At 42.7% G+C, this 15,440-nt stretch overlaps 1 protein-coding gene across 1 annotated transcript in view; it reads left to right on the top strand.

Annotated features, from left to right (window-relative positions):
- The first annotated feature begins 413 nt into the window (after positions 1 to 413).
- Positions 414 to 15,440, top strand: part of tomm7 (translocase of outer mitochondrial membrane 7 homolog (yeast)) — a 31,406-nt gene continuing 16,379 nt past the window's right edge. Inside the window, exon 1 of the mRNA XM_072575315.1 lies at positions 414 to 590. Within this exon, the coding sequence (XP_072431416.1) occupies positions 488 to 590 (103 nt within the window). The 5' untranslated portion in view covers positions 414 to 487. The remainder of the gene's footprint in view (positions 591 to 15,440) is intronic.

A 15,440-nucleotide genomic window follows, 5' to 3' on the forward strand; every position in this document is an offset into this window, starting at 1 on the left:
GCAACTTCTGATATGGACTCCATAACTATCCTAACCACTAACATTAACTTCCAGGTTTGCTGTATGACATCCAACTCTCCCCAAATTCTGAGTTAAACCCTCAGGGCTTATCCAATTTACAATCGGATTCCCCAATAGGCGGCGCTCCAGTGCCAGGGCGCTGTGACCCACGAATACAAGTGGAAGTGTTTCCTCCTCCCAGACGACAGGCGGCGCTGTGACCGACGAGTGGGCGCGGAAACGTCTTCTCCTCCTCCCAGGCGACAGGCGGCGCTGTGACCGACGGGTGGCAGTGGAAACGTCTTCGCCTCCTCCCAGGCGACAGGCGGCGCTGTGACCGACGGGTGGGGGAAGCGGAAACGGAAACGTCTTCTCCTCCTCCCAGCCGGCAGGCGGCGCTGTGATCGGCGGACCATTTCCGTTTGCGATCGCCTTTCCGTTGAAGCGCTTCCTGCTGCCGGCAGCGTGCACAGAAATCCCGGCAAGGATGGTCAAAATGAGTAAAGAAACCAAACAGCGGCTGCAGCAGGTATTCCGCTGCGGACAGTTCGTCATCCGTTGGGGATTCATCCCGACCATCCTGTACCTGGGTCAGTCTGGGCGATGGGGGAAGGGGTTGGGTGTGATGTAGCGGGAGACCCCGGGTCGAAGGTGAGGGGCCTATCCCGGAGTTCAGGCACCGCGAGCCTCACTGCTGTGCCTACGATCAGGGAGTTCTGGACGGCGGCATTGTGTTAGACCTCAGTTAAATGACCGTCCCATGTCCTTCATCACCTATTTTTCCATCATTCCTGCTTTAACACCTCTTTACTGAAACTCTTATCCGTTCCTTCTTTTTGGTACTTCCCACTGACTGCCTTTATATTTCATGTCCTTCAAACTTCAGCTTACTCAGCCCCCTTCTGTCCACGCGTTATCTTGAATTGCCCCATTCGCTTTATTATCAAACCAAAATTAGCCTTGACTCTCTCCATGCGTCCATTTTCCAATTCTTGCATTTGGAAATTTTTATCACCTTTTCCCTCGACTGTCTCTCTAACTTACAGACAATGCCTTCACCTTCCTGCCACTCTGGCCTTTTAAATATGATGCTACCCGGCTTGCTGTATTCTTCCAGTCTCCTGCCTCTCTACTCTGGCCTTTAATATATCCTGTCTTCTTTTTTTCATTCATTCAGTGGTGATGCATTTAGCTATCATGGTCCTTAACTATGGAGTTCCCTTCCTGATCCATTGCCTCTCCAGTTTCCTCTGTCATTTGACCTGAACCATCCCGTTTGGCTGTTCATTTTAGTCTGATCACATGTTTGTGGAGTACCTTAGATTTTAATTTACTTTAAAGAAGACTTGTGAATTCATTATGCTGTAATCGTTAATGCTTTAACAGATTAAGACTTCTGTTGCTAAGTAATAAGAAATGTTTTTACTTTCTTCGATGGGGAAATAGAGGATTTTATTGCACTATATGGGTGGGGAAAGTGTGGGGATGGAATGCACATTTAACAAGTACACACTTGATTTGCCTTTGTCTACAAACTTCCTTTCAGATGAAGTAGGAATGCATATTGGAAACTAATGTCTTAGTTGTCTATATACGTAGCTGAACAAGATCCAGTACAACAGACTACATGGTCCCAGGTACAACATGTGCTTCAAATTAACATACATTTTGCCATGGGGAAAATATGGCACTATATTGAGCTGAAATTTGCTGTTGAAATAATATCATGGCGCTCAACTGTTAACCATAAACTGGTGTTCAGTTTTCACTAAGTTTGGAAATTGTGATGTTGTTATCCCAAGGTAGCTTCCTTCTCTGAAAGTTGTGCTATATTGATATCTTATAGCATTGAAACACCTGGAATAGAATGAAGTTATTGTACTAGCATGATCAATTCCCAATGTACCATGTCAAAAAAATGGGCTCACCCATTTTGTTGCAATTGAAGTTTTAGTATTGTGATATATTTTAATTACTGCCAACTAATTTCTCTGACACTGAAAATTATCATTTATATATGTGTGGAGTCTTATTTCTTGGGATCTCCAAGACAACAATTTAAACAATTTTATTTCTTTCCATATATTTTCTTTCTCAAGTTAGTTTCTTTTTATTTTGCTTTCAATTCCTAATTTGACCTTGAATTCACTATTCTAAACTCACACTTCTTGGTTCAGACTAAGCCATTATGATTTTAGAGATATACAGTTGCTTCCCCAATCTCACTATCCATTATAGACAATGCTGTACCATTTTTGTTCTCCAAATAACATTAAATTTCAGTGCAAAATTCAGTACCATACATAAAAATGAGATTGCAAATGAAATATCATTTATTGCAAAGAGAATGGAGTATACAATTGTGGTAGTTTTGCAGCAATTGCACAGATTACTATAGTGTTTTGGCCTCCTTACTTAATGAAGGGAATACAGTAGTTGCATAAGAAGCAGTTCAGAGAGATTCACTCGACAAAGAAGGTTGGACAGTTCTGGCCTGTACAAGTTGGAGTTTAGAATGTGAGGTGATCTTATTGAAGCATGTAAGGTTTTGAAGGGAGTTGACAGCGCAGATGCTCAAAAGGGTGGTTCTCCTTATGAGAGATACTAGAATTAATAATTTTAAAATAAGATTTCTCCTATTTAAATTGAGAATGAGAATTTTCTTCTGAGGATTATTAATCTGAATTCCTCTTCCACAGAGAGCAGTGGAGGCTGTGCCATTGAATCTTTTTAAGACTGAGTTAGGTAGTCGAATGACAAGGGAGTCAAAAGGTGTTGTTGTAGACAGGAAAATAAGTATATACTGGATTAGTGGTGTTGGAAGAGCACAGCAGTTCAGGCAGCATCCAACGAGCAGCGAAATCAACGTTTCGGGCAAAAGCCCTTCATCAGGAATAAAGGCAGTGAGCCTGAAGCATGGAGAGATAAGCTAGAGGAGGGTGGGGATGGGGAGAGAGTAGCATGGAGTACAATGGGTGAGTGGGGGAGGAGATGAAGGTGATAGGTCAAGGAGGAGAGGGTGGAGTGGATAGGTGGAAAAGAAGATAGGCAGGTCGGACAAGTCAAGGAGACAGTAACTGAGCTGGAAGTTTGAAACTAGGATGAGGTGGGGGAAGGGGAAATGAGGAAGCTGTTGAAGTCCACATTGATGCCCTGGGGTTGAAGTGTTCCGAGGCGGAAGATGAGGCGTTCTTCCTCCAGGCGTCTGGTGGTGAGGGAGCGGCGGTGAAGGAGGCCCAGGACCTCCATGTCCTCGGCAGAGTGGGAGGGGGAGTTGAAATGTTGGGCCACGGGGTGGTTTGGTTGATTGGTGCGGGTGTCTCAGAGATGTTCCCTAAAGCACTCTGCTAAGAGGTGCCCAGTCTCCCCAATGTAGAGGAGACCACATCGGGAGCAACGGATACAATAAATGATATTGGTGGATGTGCAGGTGAAACTTTGATGGATGTGGAAGGCTCCTTTCGGGCCTTGGATAGAGGTGAGGGAGGAGGTGTGGGCACAGGTTTTACAGTTCCTGCGGTGGCAGGGGAAAGTGCCAGAATGGGAGGGTGGGTCGTAGGGGGGTGTGGACCTGACCAGGTAGTCACGGAGGGAACGGTCTTTGCGGAAGGCGGAAAGGGGTGGGGAGGGAAATATATCCCTGGTGGTGAGGTCTTTTTGGAGGTGGCGGAAATGTCGGTGGATGATTTGGTTGATGCGAAGGTTTGTAGGGTGGAAGGTGAGCACCAGGGGCGTTCTGTCCTTGTTACGGTTGGAGGGGTGGGATCTGAGGGCGGAGGTGCGGGATGTGGACGAGATGCGTTGGAGGGCATCTTTAACCATGTGGGAAGGGAAATTGCGGTCTCTAAAGAAGGAGGCCATCTGGTGTGTCCTATGGTGGAACTGGTCCTCCTGGGAGCAGATACGGCGGAGGTGGAGAAATTGGGAATACGGGATGACATTTTTGCAAGAGATAGGGTGGGAAGAGGTGTAATCCAGGTAGGTATGGGAGTCAGTGGGTTTGTAAAAAATGTCAGTGTCAAGTCGATCGTCACTAATGGAGATGGAGAGGTCCAGGAAGGGGAGCGAGGTGTCAGAGATAGTCCAGGTAAATTTAAGGTCAGGGTGGAATGTGTTGGTGAAGTTGATGAATTGCTCAACCTCCTCGCGGGAGCACGAGGTGGCGCCAATGCAGTCATCAATGTAGCGGAGGAAGAGGTGGGGAGTGGTGCCGGTGTAATTACGGAAGATCAACTGTTCTACATAGCCAATAAAGAGACAGGCATAGCTGGGGCCCATACGTGTGCCCATGGCTACGCCTTTGGTCTGGAGGAAGTGGGAGGATTCAAAGGAGAAATCGTTAAGGGTGAGGACCAGTTCGGCCAAACGAATGAGAATAAACGAAGGAAAATAAGTATGCCAATCAGTACAAACATGATCATTTACTATTTGTTTGCATAGTCTTTTAACAACTTTACATTTGTATGCAAACAATAAAATGAGGATAGAAGGGGGATGGGGAGGGGTTCAGTTGCTTGGAAAATAAGAATATCAAAGTTTAAACGAGAAGGTGGGGGTGGAGATTAGTGATGTCTGATTGCTACCAGAAAAGAAAAGGAAGGCACAGAATGTTGGGAAATTTGATAATAAAATAAACATGAAGGCTTTGTATGTATATGCGTATGCATGAAGCATTTTGAATAAAACTAATCAGTTAATGCAATTGGAGACAAATTGGTTTAGTTTGGTTATGACTGAGGTGGTTGCAGGGAGACCAGGTTTGGAAATTGAATATCAAAGTGTATTCAGTGTTTTGGAAAAATAGCCAGGAAGAAAAAGGAGTGGTGTAGCTTTTGTAGTAAACCAAAAGATCAGTAAGAAATGATACCACATTGGAGATCAAGAGGTAGAATCAGTCTGGTTAGAAGTAAGAAATAGCAAGGGAAAGAAATCCCTGGTGGAAGTAATCTGTTGGTCCCCAAACTGTACTCCTGCAGTGAGTCATCATATAAACCAGGAAACACTTAGGGCTTGTAAGGAAGGTACAGCAATACTCATAAGTGATTTTGAAATGTATATAGACTAGCTTATTCAAATGAGCAAGGAGAGTTCGTTGACTGTGTTAGAGATTATTTCTTGGCGCAATATGTTCAGGAACCGACCAAGGAGCAGGCTATTGTGTATTTGGTACTATGTAATGAGGTGGGATTAACTCCTTTCATGGTAAAGGATTCTCCAGAAAAGAGTGATCATATTGTGCTAGAATTTCAGATTCATTTGGAGGATGAGAAACTGGAGGTCATCATTACCATTCTGAACTTAAACTAAAACAGTTACACAGGCAAGAGGCCAGATCTAGCCCTAATGGACTTGGTGCGAAGATTAAGTAGTAGGACAATTGATGAGCAGTGGCAATTGTTTAAGGATATAATTGCTCCCAACTAAAATATTTTGCTTCGATTTTCACATGGAGGACATTAGTACCATCCCAATGTTAACAGGTAATGCAGAGGTTATAGCAAGGGAGGAACTTGGAACAATCATTATCACTAGGGAGAAAGTACTGAGTGAACTATTTCAAACCAACTGAAAGCTGAGAGTTATGATAATCTCCTACATTTCTAGCTGGCCCTCCCTTCTACCTTCTCTGCTCCAAAAAAATCGAGCTTATCCAGCCTCTCTTAGCTGAAATGCTTCATCCCAGGCAACATCCTGGTAAATCTCCTCTGTTCCCTCCAGTGCAATCACATCCTTCCTATAATGTGGTGACTAGAACTGTACACCGTACTCCAGCTATGACCTAACCAATGTTCTGTACAGCTTAGACATGACCTCCCTGCTCTTATAATCTGTGCCACAACTGATAAAAACAAGTATCCCTTATGTGTCCTTAACTACACTATTAACCTGTTCTGTAACCTTCAGGGATCTAGGCAAGCACCTCAAGATCTCTTCTGAGCTTCCTAGTGCCTTGCCATTCATTGATTGCTCCCTTGTCCCATTTCTTCTTCCAAAGTGCATCATCTCATATTTATTGAGGTTAAATTCCACCTGCTATTGATCTGCCCATTTGACCAATCTGTTTGGTTAAAGGGTGGCAGATTTAAAACAGTGGAGAAATTACTTCTCTCAAAGGGTCATGAATCTGTAGAATTCACTACCACAGCATGTGGTGAATGCTAGGACATGGGCTAAATTTAACAAGGAGTCAGATATTTAATTACTAATGAGTTGAAGGGTAATGGAGAGTGAGCTGGAAAGTGGAGTTGAAGCTGAAATAAGATGAATTATGATTGTGTTAAATGGCACAGCAGGCTTGAAGGGCTTGCCTTCATTGCTCAGACCTTTGAGTGTAGGAGTGGGGATGTTATTTGAGGTTGTACAGGATGTTGGTAAGGCCGCTTCTGGATACTATGCCTAGTTCTAGTTGCCTTGTTATAGAAAAGATCTAAAACTGGGGAGGGCTCAGAAGAGATTTACCAGACTGTTGCTGGGAATGGAAGATTTGAGTTATAAGGAGAGGGTGGGAGAGGCTGGGACTTTTTTTAACTGAAGTGTAAGAGATAGAGGGATAATCTTTATAGAGGTTTATACAATCATGAGGGGCATAGATAAGGTGAATGGCAGGTGTCTCTTCTGAAGGGTAATGAATTTCAAGAATAGGCGACATATTTTTAAGGTGAGAAGAGAAACATTTAAAAAAAGATGAGGCAATTTTTTTTTACACAGTGGTATGTGTGTGGAATGAACTTCCAGAGGAACTGGTGGATGCAGGTACAGTTACAAAGTTTAAAAGACATTTGGGATAAGTACATGAATAAGAAATGTTTGGGGGAATATGGGTCAAACACAGGCAGATGGGACTAGGTTAGTTTGGGGTTCTGTTTGGACCAGTTAGACCGAATGTTCTGTTTCCATGCTATATGTCTCCGTGACTGCTCCTAGTTGTTAAGTTCTTGTCTTTACCTTTCACAATAAAATTTTATTTGGCTAGAAATTATACTTGGGCTGGAATTTATTTGGCTTTTTATTGGTTTTGTAAACTAATTCTGTTTTTCGTCGCAGTTCCTTTCTTTTTCTCTTATAAAATGGATACAAATGTGAAAAGAACATTCAAAACAATTTCCTTTATTCTAATTCCTAGAATTGCTGGGCAGTAGGTTAGTTTTGGGATTTTTAATGGGGCAACAAAGTGGTTCTATTGACGATCATCTGATTCTGAGGTAATGAAATGTTTTTAAAATATTTATAGAGTTACAATTAGATTATTTCGGCGCTTTGGCCTAGTTACTGGAGTATCTTGTGTGAGTAATAGTGTCTCATTGGAAAGCCCTCCATTCTTGCTTATTTGTGCCATTGTTTTGTAATCTGTGGTTTTTGGATGCCTGAAGTACATGAGGAACTTCATCTTCGGAAATGATTGAGAGCATATGTAAGTAACCAAAATGTATACTGATAAAATTGTTTAGGAGTAGTATGTGACAAAAGATTTTACTTTGAATTCTGAGACAGTAAACTTTAATCACGATCTGAGTTACACGTGGGCTCCCAGCATTTGGCATCTTTGTAATTGATCCATTTGCACATGGACTGTAATTTAGTACTGACTGAGGCTCAGCCTGTTCCAATTGGGGAAGTGAGATATTCTGAGAGTGTCATCTGGTCTACTCGTGCAGTTTCTGAGAATCAGAATTTGACATGTGCTTGGATGCAAGTCTTTCATATTCCACTATCTCCTCTGTCATCACACTGAAACTGAAAGTTTGTTATTGACCATTGTTGTGATTCTGAAAGATATCAGTACTCCTACTGGTAGGCATGGTGTCACTGATGCTGTTATTGTTTTCCCTTTGAATATTTGGCAACCATTGGCACACTCCCTGACTGTTTCCCTTGTTGGCATTGTTACTGCAGACTCTGTGTTGCATCCCTCCTATAAAAGAGCAGAGTGGTGAGCGACAGAGAGACAGTCAGTGGTCTGGAGCAAGATGACCAGTGAGACAGCGAGAATTGCAGGCCTTAATGTCATCCTGTTCCTCCTTCAGTTGAAGCAAAATGCTTGGAGACAGTGTAGTTTTAACTCCTTCATCTTTGTTCTGGACTCTAGACGGAGAGAGAATGATTGCCCATGTGTACAGAGACATGAGTTCACGATCTTGTCTGCAACAGCAGTTTCTCAATGAATTATGTAGTCATTTTACAGGGAGGACCATCCAGATAAGGGAACATACATATTGATTGGGTGACTGTTACGCTCAGTGAGTGTCAATAATAAAGATTAAGCCATTTGCTGTTAACACAATGAATAACTGGCTTCACATAGTGAATACTTTTCACCTTGTTGAATTGATATCACATACTACCTCATCTTGTTAAATGGCTCTACGTAATGACTGCTTTTCCACCTCGTTAACCCATTACTCTCGCCTCCAGCACCCCATTGTTAACTGTACGTTATCTGATCTGAGTCATGCTCAGCTGAACATTTTGTTTCTCAAAACTTACAACTTAACTCTTTCCCTGCCTGCTTATATCCTATTCACATTCTCAGTCCCTCTTTTTGTCATTTCATGATAACCATCGAGATGATACTACCAGCTTTCATAAGACACTGATAGCCACAAGCTATTGATACACAACATGCAATGATTATAACAACAAAAATTACCAGTCCATTACAGTAATTAGAGTGTGAAGAATCCTCCCATGTGGAGAAAAAAAGTTCTTAAATCCACAGTCCTTAGTTGCCACTCCATCCCCTCCAAATCAAGTGGAACCGAGCCAGTTCTCCAAAGTCCAACCTGATGATAAGATCCATTCTGTCCTTGCACACCACTCCACGGAGAAATCCGGATTCTTGGATAAGGGCAGTTAAATGCTTCACGAAACTGATGAGGCTTCCATCCTTGCAGAGATGCTTCAGATGGAGGATACCAGCGAAACTGAGCATGCAACAGCAGACTAGATGAATGCAGCATTCTTTGCTGCTTCTGCTCCCGCTCTGCTGATTAAATGTAACAAAGCCAACTGGCCCTTATGATGTTAGCTTGATCAGTGAACCTTCATATCCCTTAAATGATCAAAAGACAAGGTAAGGCTTACATGGTTTAATGTCTGCAGGAAGGCCACTGACAAAAAGCGTACAGACCTCCTCTTCACTGTTGTTAGCTTCTTCACTTTTCTTGTTCATGACTGGGGAGCTGATTGAATCAGTTAGATTAGGCTGTGGAGGGGTGGGCAGTGATTCGAAGGTGTGCTTTACCTGTGAATGGAGAAGCTCTAGAGAAGATGTTAGCTGCTGAAAGCATCTTTGTATTTCCCCTCTCATTCCTTCCTTGCCAAGGGGTTTTCAGTCTGGAGACAGTCACACATTTAGTTTGTGTCTGCCAATTTCAACATTAGATTAGATTAGATTAGATTACATTTAGATTAGATTAGATTACTTACAGTGTGGAAACAGGCCCTTCGGCCCAACAAGTCCACACTGCCCCGCCAAAGCGCAACCCACCCATACCCCTACATCTACATCTACCCCTTACCTAACACCACGGGCAATTTAGCATGGCCAATTCACCAAACCTGTACGTCTTTGGACTGGGTGAGGAAACCAGAGCACCCGGAGGAAACCCACGCAGACACGGGGAGAATGTGCAAACTCCACACAGTCAGTCGCCTGAGGCGGGAATTGAACCCGGGTCTCTGGCGCTGTGAGGCAGCAGTGCTAACCACTGTGCCGCCCTAATTAGGAAGTGGTGGAGGCTGGTACAATTGCAACATTTAAAAGGCATTTGAATGGGTATATGAAAAGGAAGGGTTTCGAGGGATATGGGCCGAGTGCTGGCAGGTGGGGCTAGATTGGGTTGGGATATTTGGTCGGCATGGAAGGGTTGGACCGAAGGGTCTTTTTCCATGCTGTACATCTCTCTGACTCTATGACTCTATCTTGAAGTCAATTACTCTTTTCACTATTTATGACATCAGCTTCCATACCATCCATAAACTTCTAAATTGTACTGTCTAAACAATTCAGTCAATTATAAACAATAATCAATGGTCCTAAAATTAAACCCTTGGATACCTCGTTCAGGTTAATCAAAGATTATTTTCCTTTTAATAAATTGATACTTGGCTAATGTGAAAGCTGTATGGAAAAGTATTTCAAAAGTTTGGAACAGCAAGAAAACATCAAAATGTTTCCTGTGCTTTAGCAATTGAAGAGGCAGTTTCAGTTCAGATTTAAATCTCAAATATTTGTGGGAAACAAATGCAGAATATTTTAAAATATGTTCTCCAAATGAAACTTCCCAAATAAAACAGTCAAAATTACAGTGGCAATTTTGGTAGAGATCAGCATTTTTTTGAATTTGCAATATGAGGGGGGGCTAATGAGGTCTTAACAATAGTTAACAATGTAAACAGCTCAGCCTTAAGTTCTGATATTCTCTAGAAAATCTTAACTAAACATCAAGCTAAAAATGTGCTCTTTTTCTAAACACTCTCTGCATTAAAGACACAGCTGCAGCAAAGATATTTTAATACAATACACTCATCTGGCTAAAGCATGACGACTGACCTTACCTTTTTTTTTAATAACAGGCATTGTAGACTTTGACACGAATCAGGGGCTCAAGGCACTCACTCAATTTGTTTTAAGGTTACAAGTTGGATGATTTTAAAAAGGACATAATGTTGTACAATTTCAATGTAAAAACAAAATCTGCCCCATTACATAACCCAGAAAACACATTGAATTGAGATGCTGATTCAAACAAGGCAAAACAGTTACTTGAAGGGATTTTCTGAACCAGTATTTTAACAAAATAAAATTTTTAAACAACACGCTCAACATGGCACAGCTTACATTGAAACTTTCCTTTTTCAACCCAAGTATTAGCACAACATTAATTTCGCTGTTTCTCATTTTTGTTTTGCAATCTCTCAATGAAATTACGCTTATAACAAGAGAAAGCCTTGCTGTGGACCAGATGGTGCCGGCGCCACAATCCGTGCTACATTCTTTCTCTCCGTCCCCCCGCCCCCCAGAACAAAGGCTCGCAGAGCCTCAAATTTTGACACTAGGGGACTTTAACCCTCCCCCTTCTCATTTTACTTCTCAGGGGGGCTTGAATCCCACTTAAACACAGAAAACCCGAACTCCACTTAAGCACAGAAAGCTCAAACCTCACTTAAGCATAGAGCTTGAACCTCAGCATAGTGTGGAGGACTTGAAACCCACTACCGCACAGAGGACATGAACATCAAACAAGTCCACCCCAGGGGACTTGAACCCCAGTACCATGCAAAGGACTGGGACCTCAATCTCCTCCTGCACTCTTTTTTCCCCCCCTCCCCCCTTGTCGGGGACATTAGCCCCAGTACAAAATGAATAACTGGCTTCACATAATGAATACTTTTCACCTTGTAAAACTGACCTTACATACTGAATGCTACTTCATCTTGTTAAATGGTTCTACGTAATGACTGCTTTTCCACCTTGTTAACCCATTTCCCTTGCCTCCAGCACCCCATTGTTAACTAAGTTATGACCTGATCTGTCATGCTCACTGAGCCTCTTTTTTCACAAAACTCAGAACTTAACTCTTTCTCTGCCTCTGCCCTATACACATTCTCATTAAAGCCAGCCTTTATTGCCCATCTTTGATAATAAGGTATAGGAGCAGAATTAGGCCATTCAATCCATTAAGGTAAAAACAATGACTGCAGATGCTGAAAACCAAATACTGGATTAGTGGTGCTGAAAGAGCACAGCAGTTCAGGCAGCATCCAACGAGCAGCGAAATCGACGTTTCGGGCAAAAGCCCTTCATCAGGAATAAAGGCAGTGAGCCTGAAGCGTGGAGAGATAAGCTAGAGGAGGGTGGGGAGAGAGTAGCATGGAGTACAATGGGTGAGTGGGGGAGGAGATGAAGGTGATAGGTCAAGGAGGAGAGGGTGGAGTGGATAGGTGGGAAAGAAGATAGGCAGGTCGGACAAGTCAAGGAGACAGTTACTGAGCTGGAAGTTTGAAACTCGGATGAGGTGGGGGAAGGGGAAATGAGGGAGCTGTTGAAGTCCACATTGATGCCCTGGGGTTGAAGTGTTCCGAGGTGGAAGATGAGGCGTTCTTCCTCCAGGCGTCTGGTGGTGAGGGAGCGGCGGTGAAGGAGGCCCAGGACCTCCATGTCCTCAGCAGAGTGGGAGGGGGAGTTGAAATGTTGGGCCACGGGGCGGTTTGGTTGATTGGTGCGGGTGTCTCAGAGATGTTCCCTAAAGCACTCTGCTAGGAGGCGCCCAGTCTCCCCAATGTAGAGGAGACCGCATCGGGAGCAACGGATACAATAAATGATATTGGTGGATGTGCAGGTGAAACTTTGATGGATGTGGAAGGCTCCTTTAGGGCCTTGGATAGAGGTGAGGGAGGAGGTGTGGGCATTCAATCCATTAAGTCTGCTCCATCATTAAATCATGGCTGAAATGTTTCTCAGCCCCATTCTCCGGCCTTTTCCTTGTAACCCTTGATCCCCTTGACAGTCAAGAACCTATCTATTTCTGTCTTAAATACACTCAATGACTTGGCCTCCACTGTCCTCTTTGGCAATGAGTTCCACAGATTAACCACTCTCTGGCTGAAGAAATCCCTCCTCATCTCAGTTCTAAAGAATCGTCGCTTCACTCCAAGGATGTTACCTCGGATCCTAGTCGCTCCTCCTAGTGGAAACATCATCTTCACGTCCACATTATCCAGGTTTCTCAGAATTCTGTATGTTTCAATCTGATCCCCCCCATCCTTCTAAACTCCATCAAGTACGGACATGGAGTCTTCAACTGCTCCTCATTTAACAAACCCTTCACCCGGGATCATTCTTGCAAATGTCCTCCAGAATCCCTCCAATACCAGCACACCTTTCCTTAGATACTGAGACCAAAACCACTCTCACTGTTCCAAATACAGTCTGACCAGAGCCTTATAAAGCTTCAGCAGTGCATCTCTGCTCTATATTCTAACTATCTTGAAATGAATGCAAATGTTGTACTTGACTTCCTCACCACCAACTGAACCTGCATGCTAACCTTAAGAGACTCCTGAACTGGGGCTGCCAAGTCCCTTTGCACTTCAGATGTCTGAAGCCTTTCCCTGTTTATAAAATAGTATATGCTTTTACTCTTCCTACAAACGTGCATGACCTCACACTTTACAACATTGTATTTTGTCTGCCACTTCTTTGCCCACTCACCTAGTATGTCTAAGTACTTCTGTATCCTCCCTGCTTCCTCCACACCACCTGTCCCTCTGCCTTTCTTTGCATTATGAAATATTTCGGCCCTGGAGACATGAATGGGGGACAACCTTTCTCAACTGCAGTCTATACTGCTTTTTGAGAATACAAGGATTTTAATCTAGTGACTACAAAGGAGTGGTGATAAATCTCTGACAGTGATGCATTGAAACAGGCCATTCAGCACAATTAGTAAATTGGAGCATTTGTGCTTAGCTTGAGCTTTCCCCCATCCTTCCTCATTTAACTTGACCAGCATGACCTGCTATTTCTTTCTCGCCAACTGCTTATCTAGCTTCTGCTTAAATATGTCTGTGCTGCTTACCTCAACCAAACCCAGTCAGTTCACCCTTCCCCAACAGGTATAACTTGCAGTTTTGCTTTTTAATTTTTGTTTGCATCCTATTTTACACAGTACTCCAAGAAGCGTAAAAGTTTAGATAATTTATCTACTTTTCAGTGCTGTCGATCTGAAAATTAACTTCAGTATTTTGTTTGCTTTTGTGATATCTATCTTGATCTACCATCTTATTCTGAGCAGATTTGGTTATCTGTTTATGTATTTTTTTCCTCTGATTCTCTCCGCTCTCAATCTATTTGTTTCTCTCCCCACTTGCATTCTTAACATTCCAATAAGAAATGACAAGCTTATTATTTTGTACCACACTGTGATACCCCATGCTGAAGTTCTTTTTACCAATTAAATGCCTGTTTATTTCAAGTTTGTTGTGATTGTTTTGTAATTTGTTGTTGCCAACCTCTGTATTGACCATTACCCCATCACTCTAGTTTGGTAAATGTACAGATTGTTTGATTCTGTGTCTACATTGTAAATTACATTCTGTGTCTACATTTGTAAACAGCAGTAGGCCCAGCACCAATTCTTGCAGGATCCTAAGAGGAAGCGGTTAATTTCTAACAAATTCTTTTATAATTTTGGGGTTTTTCTAAGTTCTGATGCCCAAAACTGAACATGGTACTCTTAGTCACACTCCCCTTGAAGGGTTTACCCCAGTGCACTTATTCTGATTTGTTTTAAACACACTAAAGAGGACATTATCCTGTACCTGGCTGTGCTGTACTTCTTCTTGTCAATGTTCATAACTTGACAAACAGGAAGAAAAATGCATGGCTCTAATGAATCTTTTGAAACTCTGTGGGTTATCAACTTTGTTTCAAAGCACTAGCAGTGGAAAAGAACAATATAGCTCAGCAATAGGCCATTTGGCCCTCCAAGCCTCTGTCGCCACATTTTGTTCTTCCATATTAAAACTGTCTTCACTTACAGGAACCGTATCCCTCTGTTCCGTTCTTAGTCAGGCATTCGTCCCGGTGCTTCTTGAACGCTGCTATTGTGTCTGCTTCCACTACTTGCTCTGGCAATGTGTTCCAGGCACTCGCTACCCTTTGTGTGAAAAACTTGCCTCGCACTGCTCTTTTTCAACCTTCCCCCAACCACCACCACCACCTTGAACCTGTCTCCCCGAGTAATTGAACCCTCCACCCTGGGAAAAAAGCTTTATACTTTCCACTCTATTTATGCCGTGCGCAATCTTCGATCAGTTCGCTCCATAACCTCCATTGTTCCAGTGTAAACCAGCCCAGACTATCCAACCTTTCTTCATAGCTAAAATCTTTTCTGTATCCTCACCAAAGCATCCACATCCTTCTGGTAGTGTGGTGACTGGAACTGTAGCAATAAGGGTTAAAAATGCTGAAGATGGTTTCATATATTGAGATTTTAATGCAGCAGAAAGTCAAGAGGAGTATAAATGCAGCATGATATTAAAAAGGACATTGGGAAACTAATGAGTGTGCATGGCAAAATATTGACAAGTAGAATTAAGGAACACCAAAAGATATTCGATGACGATTTTAAGACTAGGAGGATGCCAAAGGCAAGATCTGGTCTCAACTTACCCCTACAAGGTATGTTATATTCGAAGGTGGAAGACAAGAGCATGGCCATTAGATGAATATTTTGCACATGCTTTCACAAGAGAGGGAAATAGTGCATATATGTAATTGAGAAAGACAAGTGAGATATGGAAGTTATCAGCCTATTGGGCGGGACGTATTAAGGTCTGAGAAAGTGATAACTTTTCAAGTGTGAATGAACTGTGAAGAAGCGAGGAAATAGCAGATTAAAAAAGCAAAAAGAACGGCGAATGCTGGAAATCAGAAA

This window comes from Chiloscyllium punctatum, chromosome 8, assembly GCF_047496795.1.
Source record: "Chiloscyllium punctatum isolate Juve2018m chromosome 8, sChiPun1.3, whole genome shotgun sequence".
Taxonomy (NCBI): Eukaryota; Metazoa; Chordata; class Chondrichthyes; order Orectolobiformes; family Hemiscylliidae; genus Chiloscyllium; species Chiloscyllium punctatum.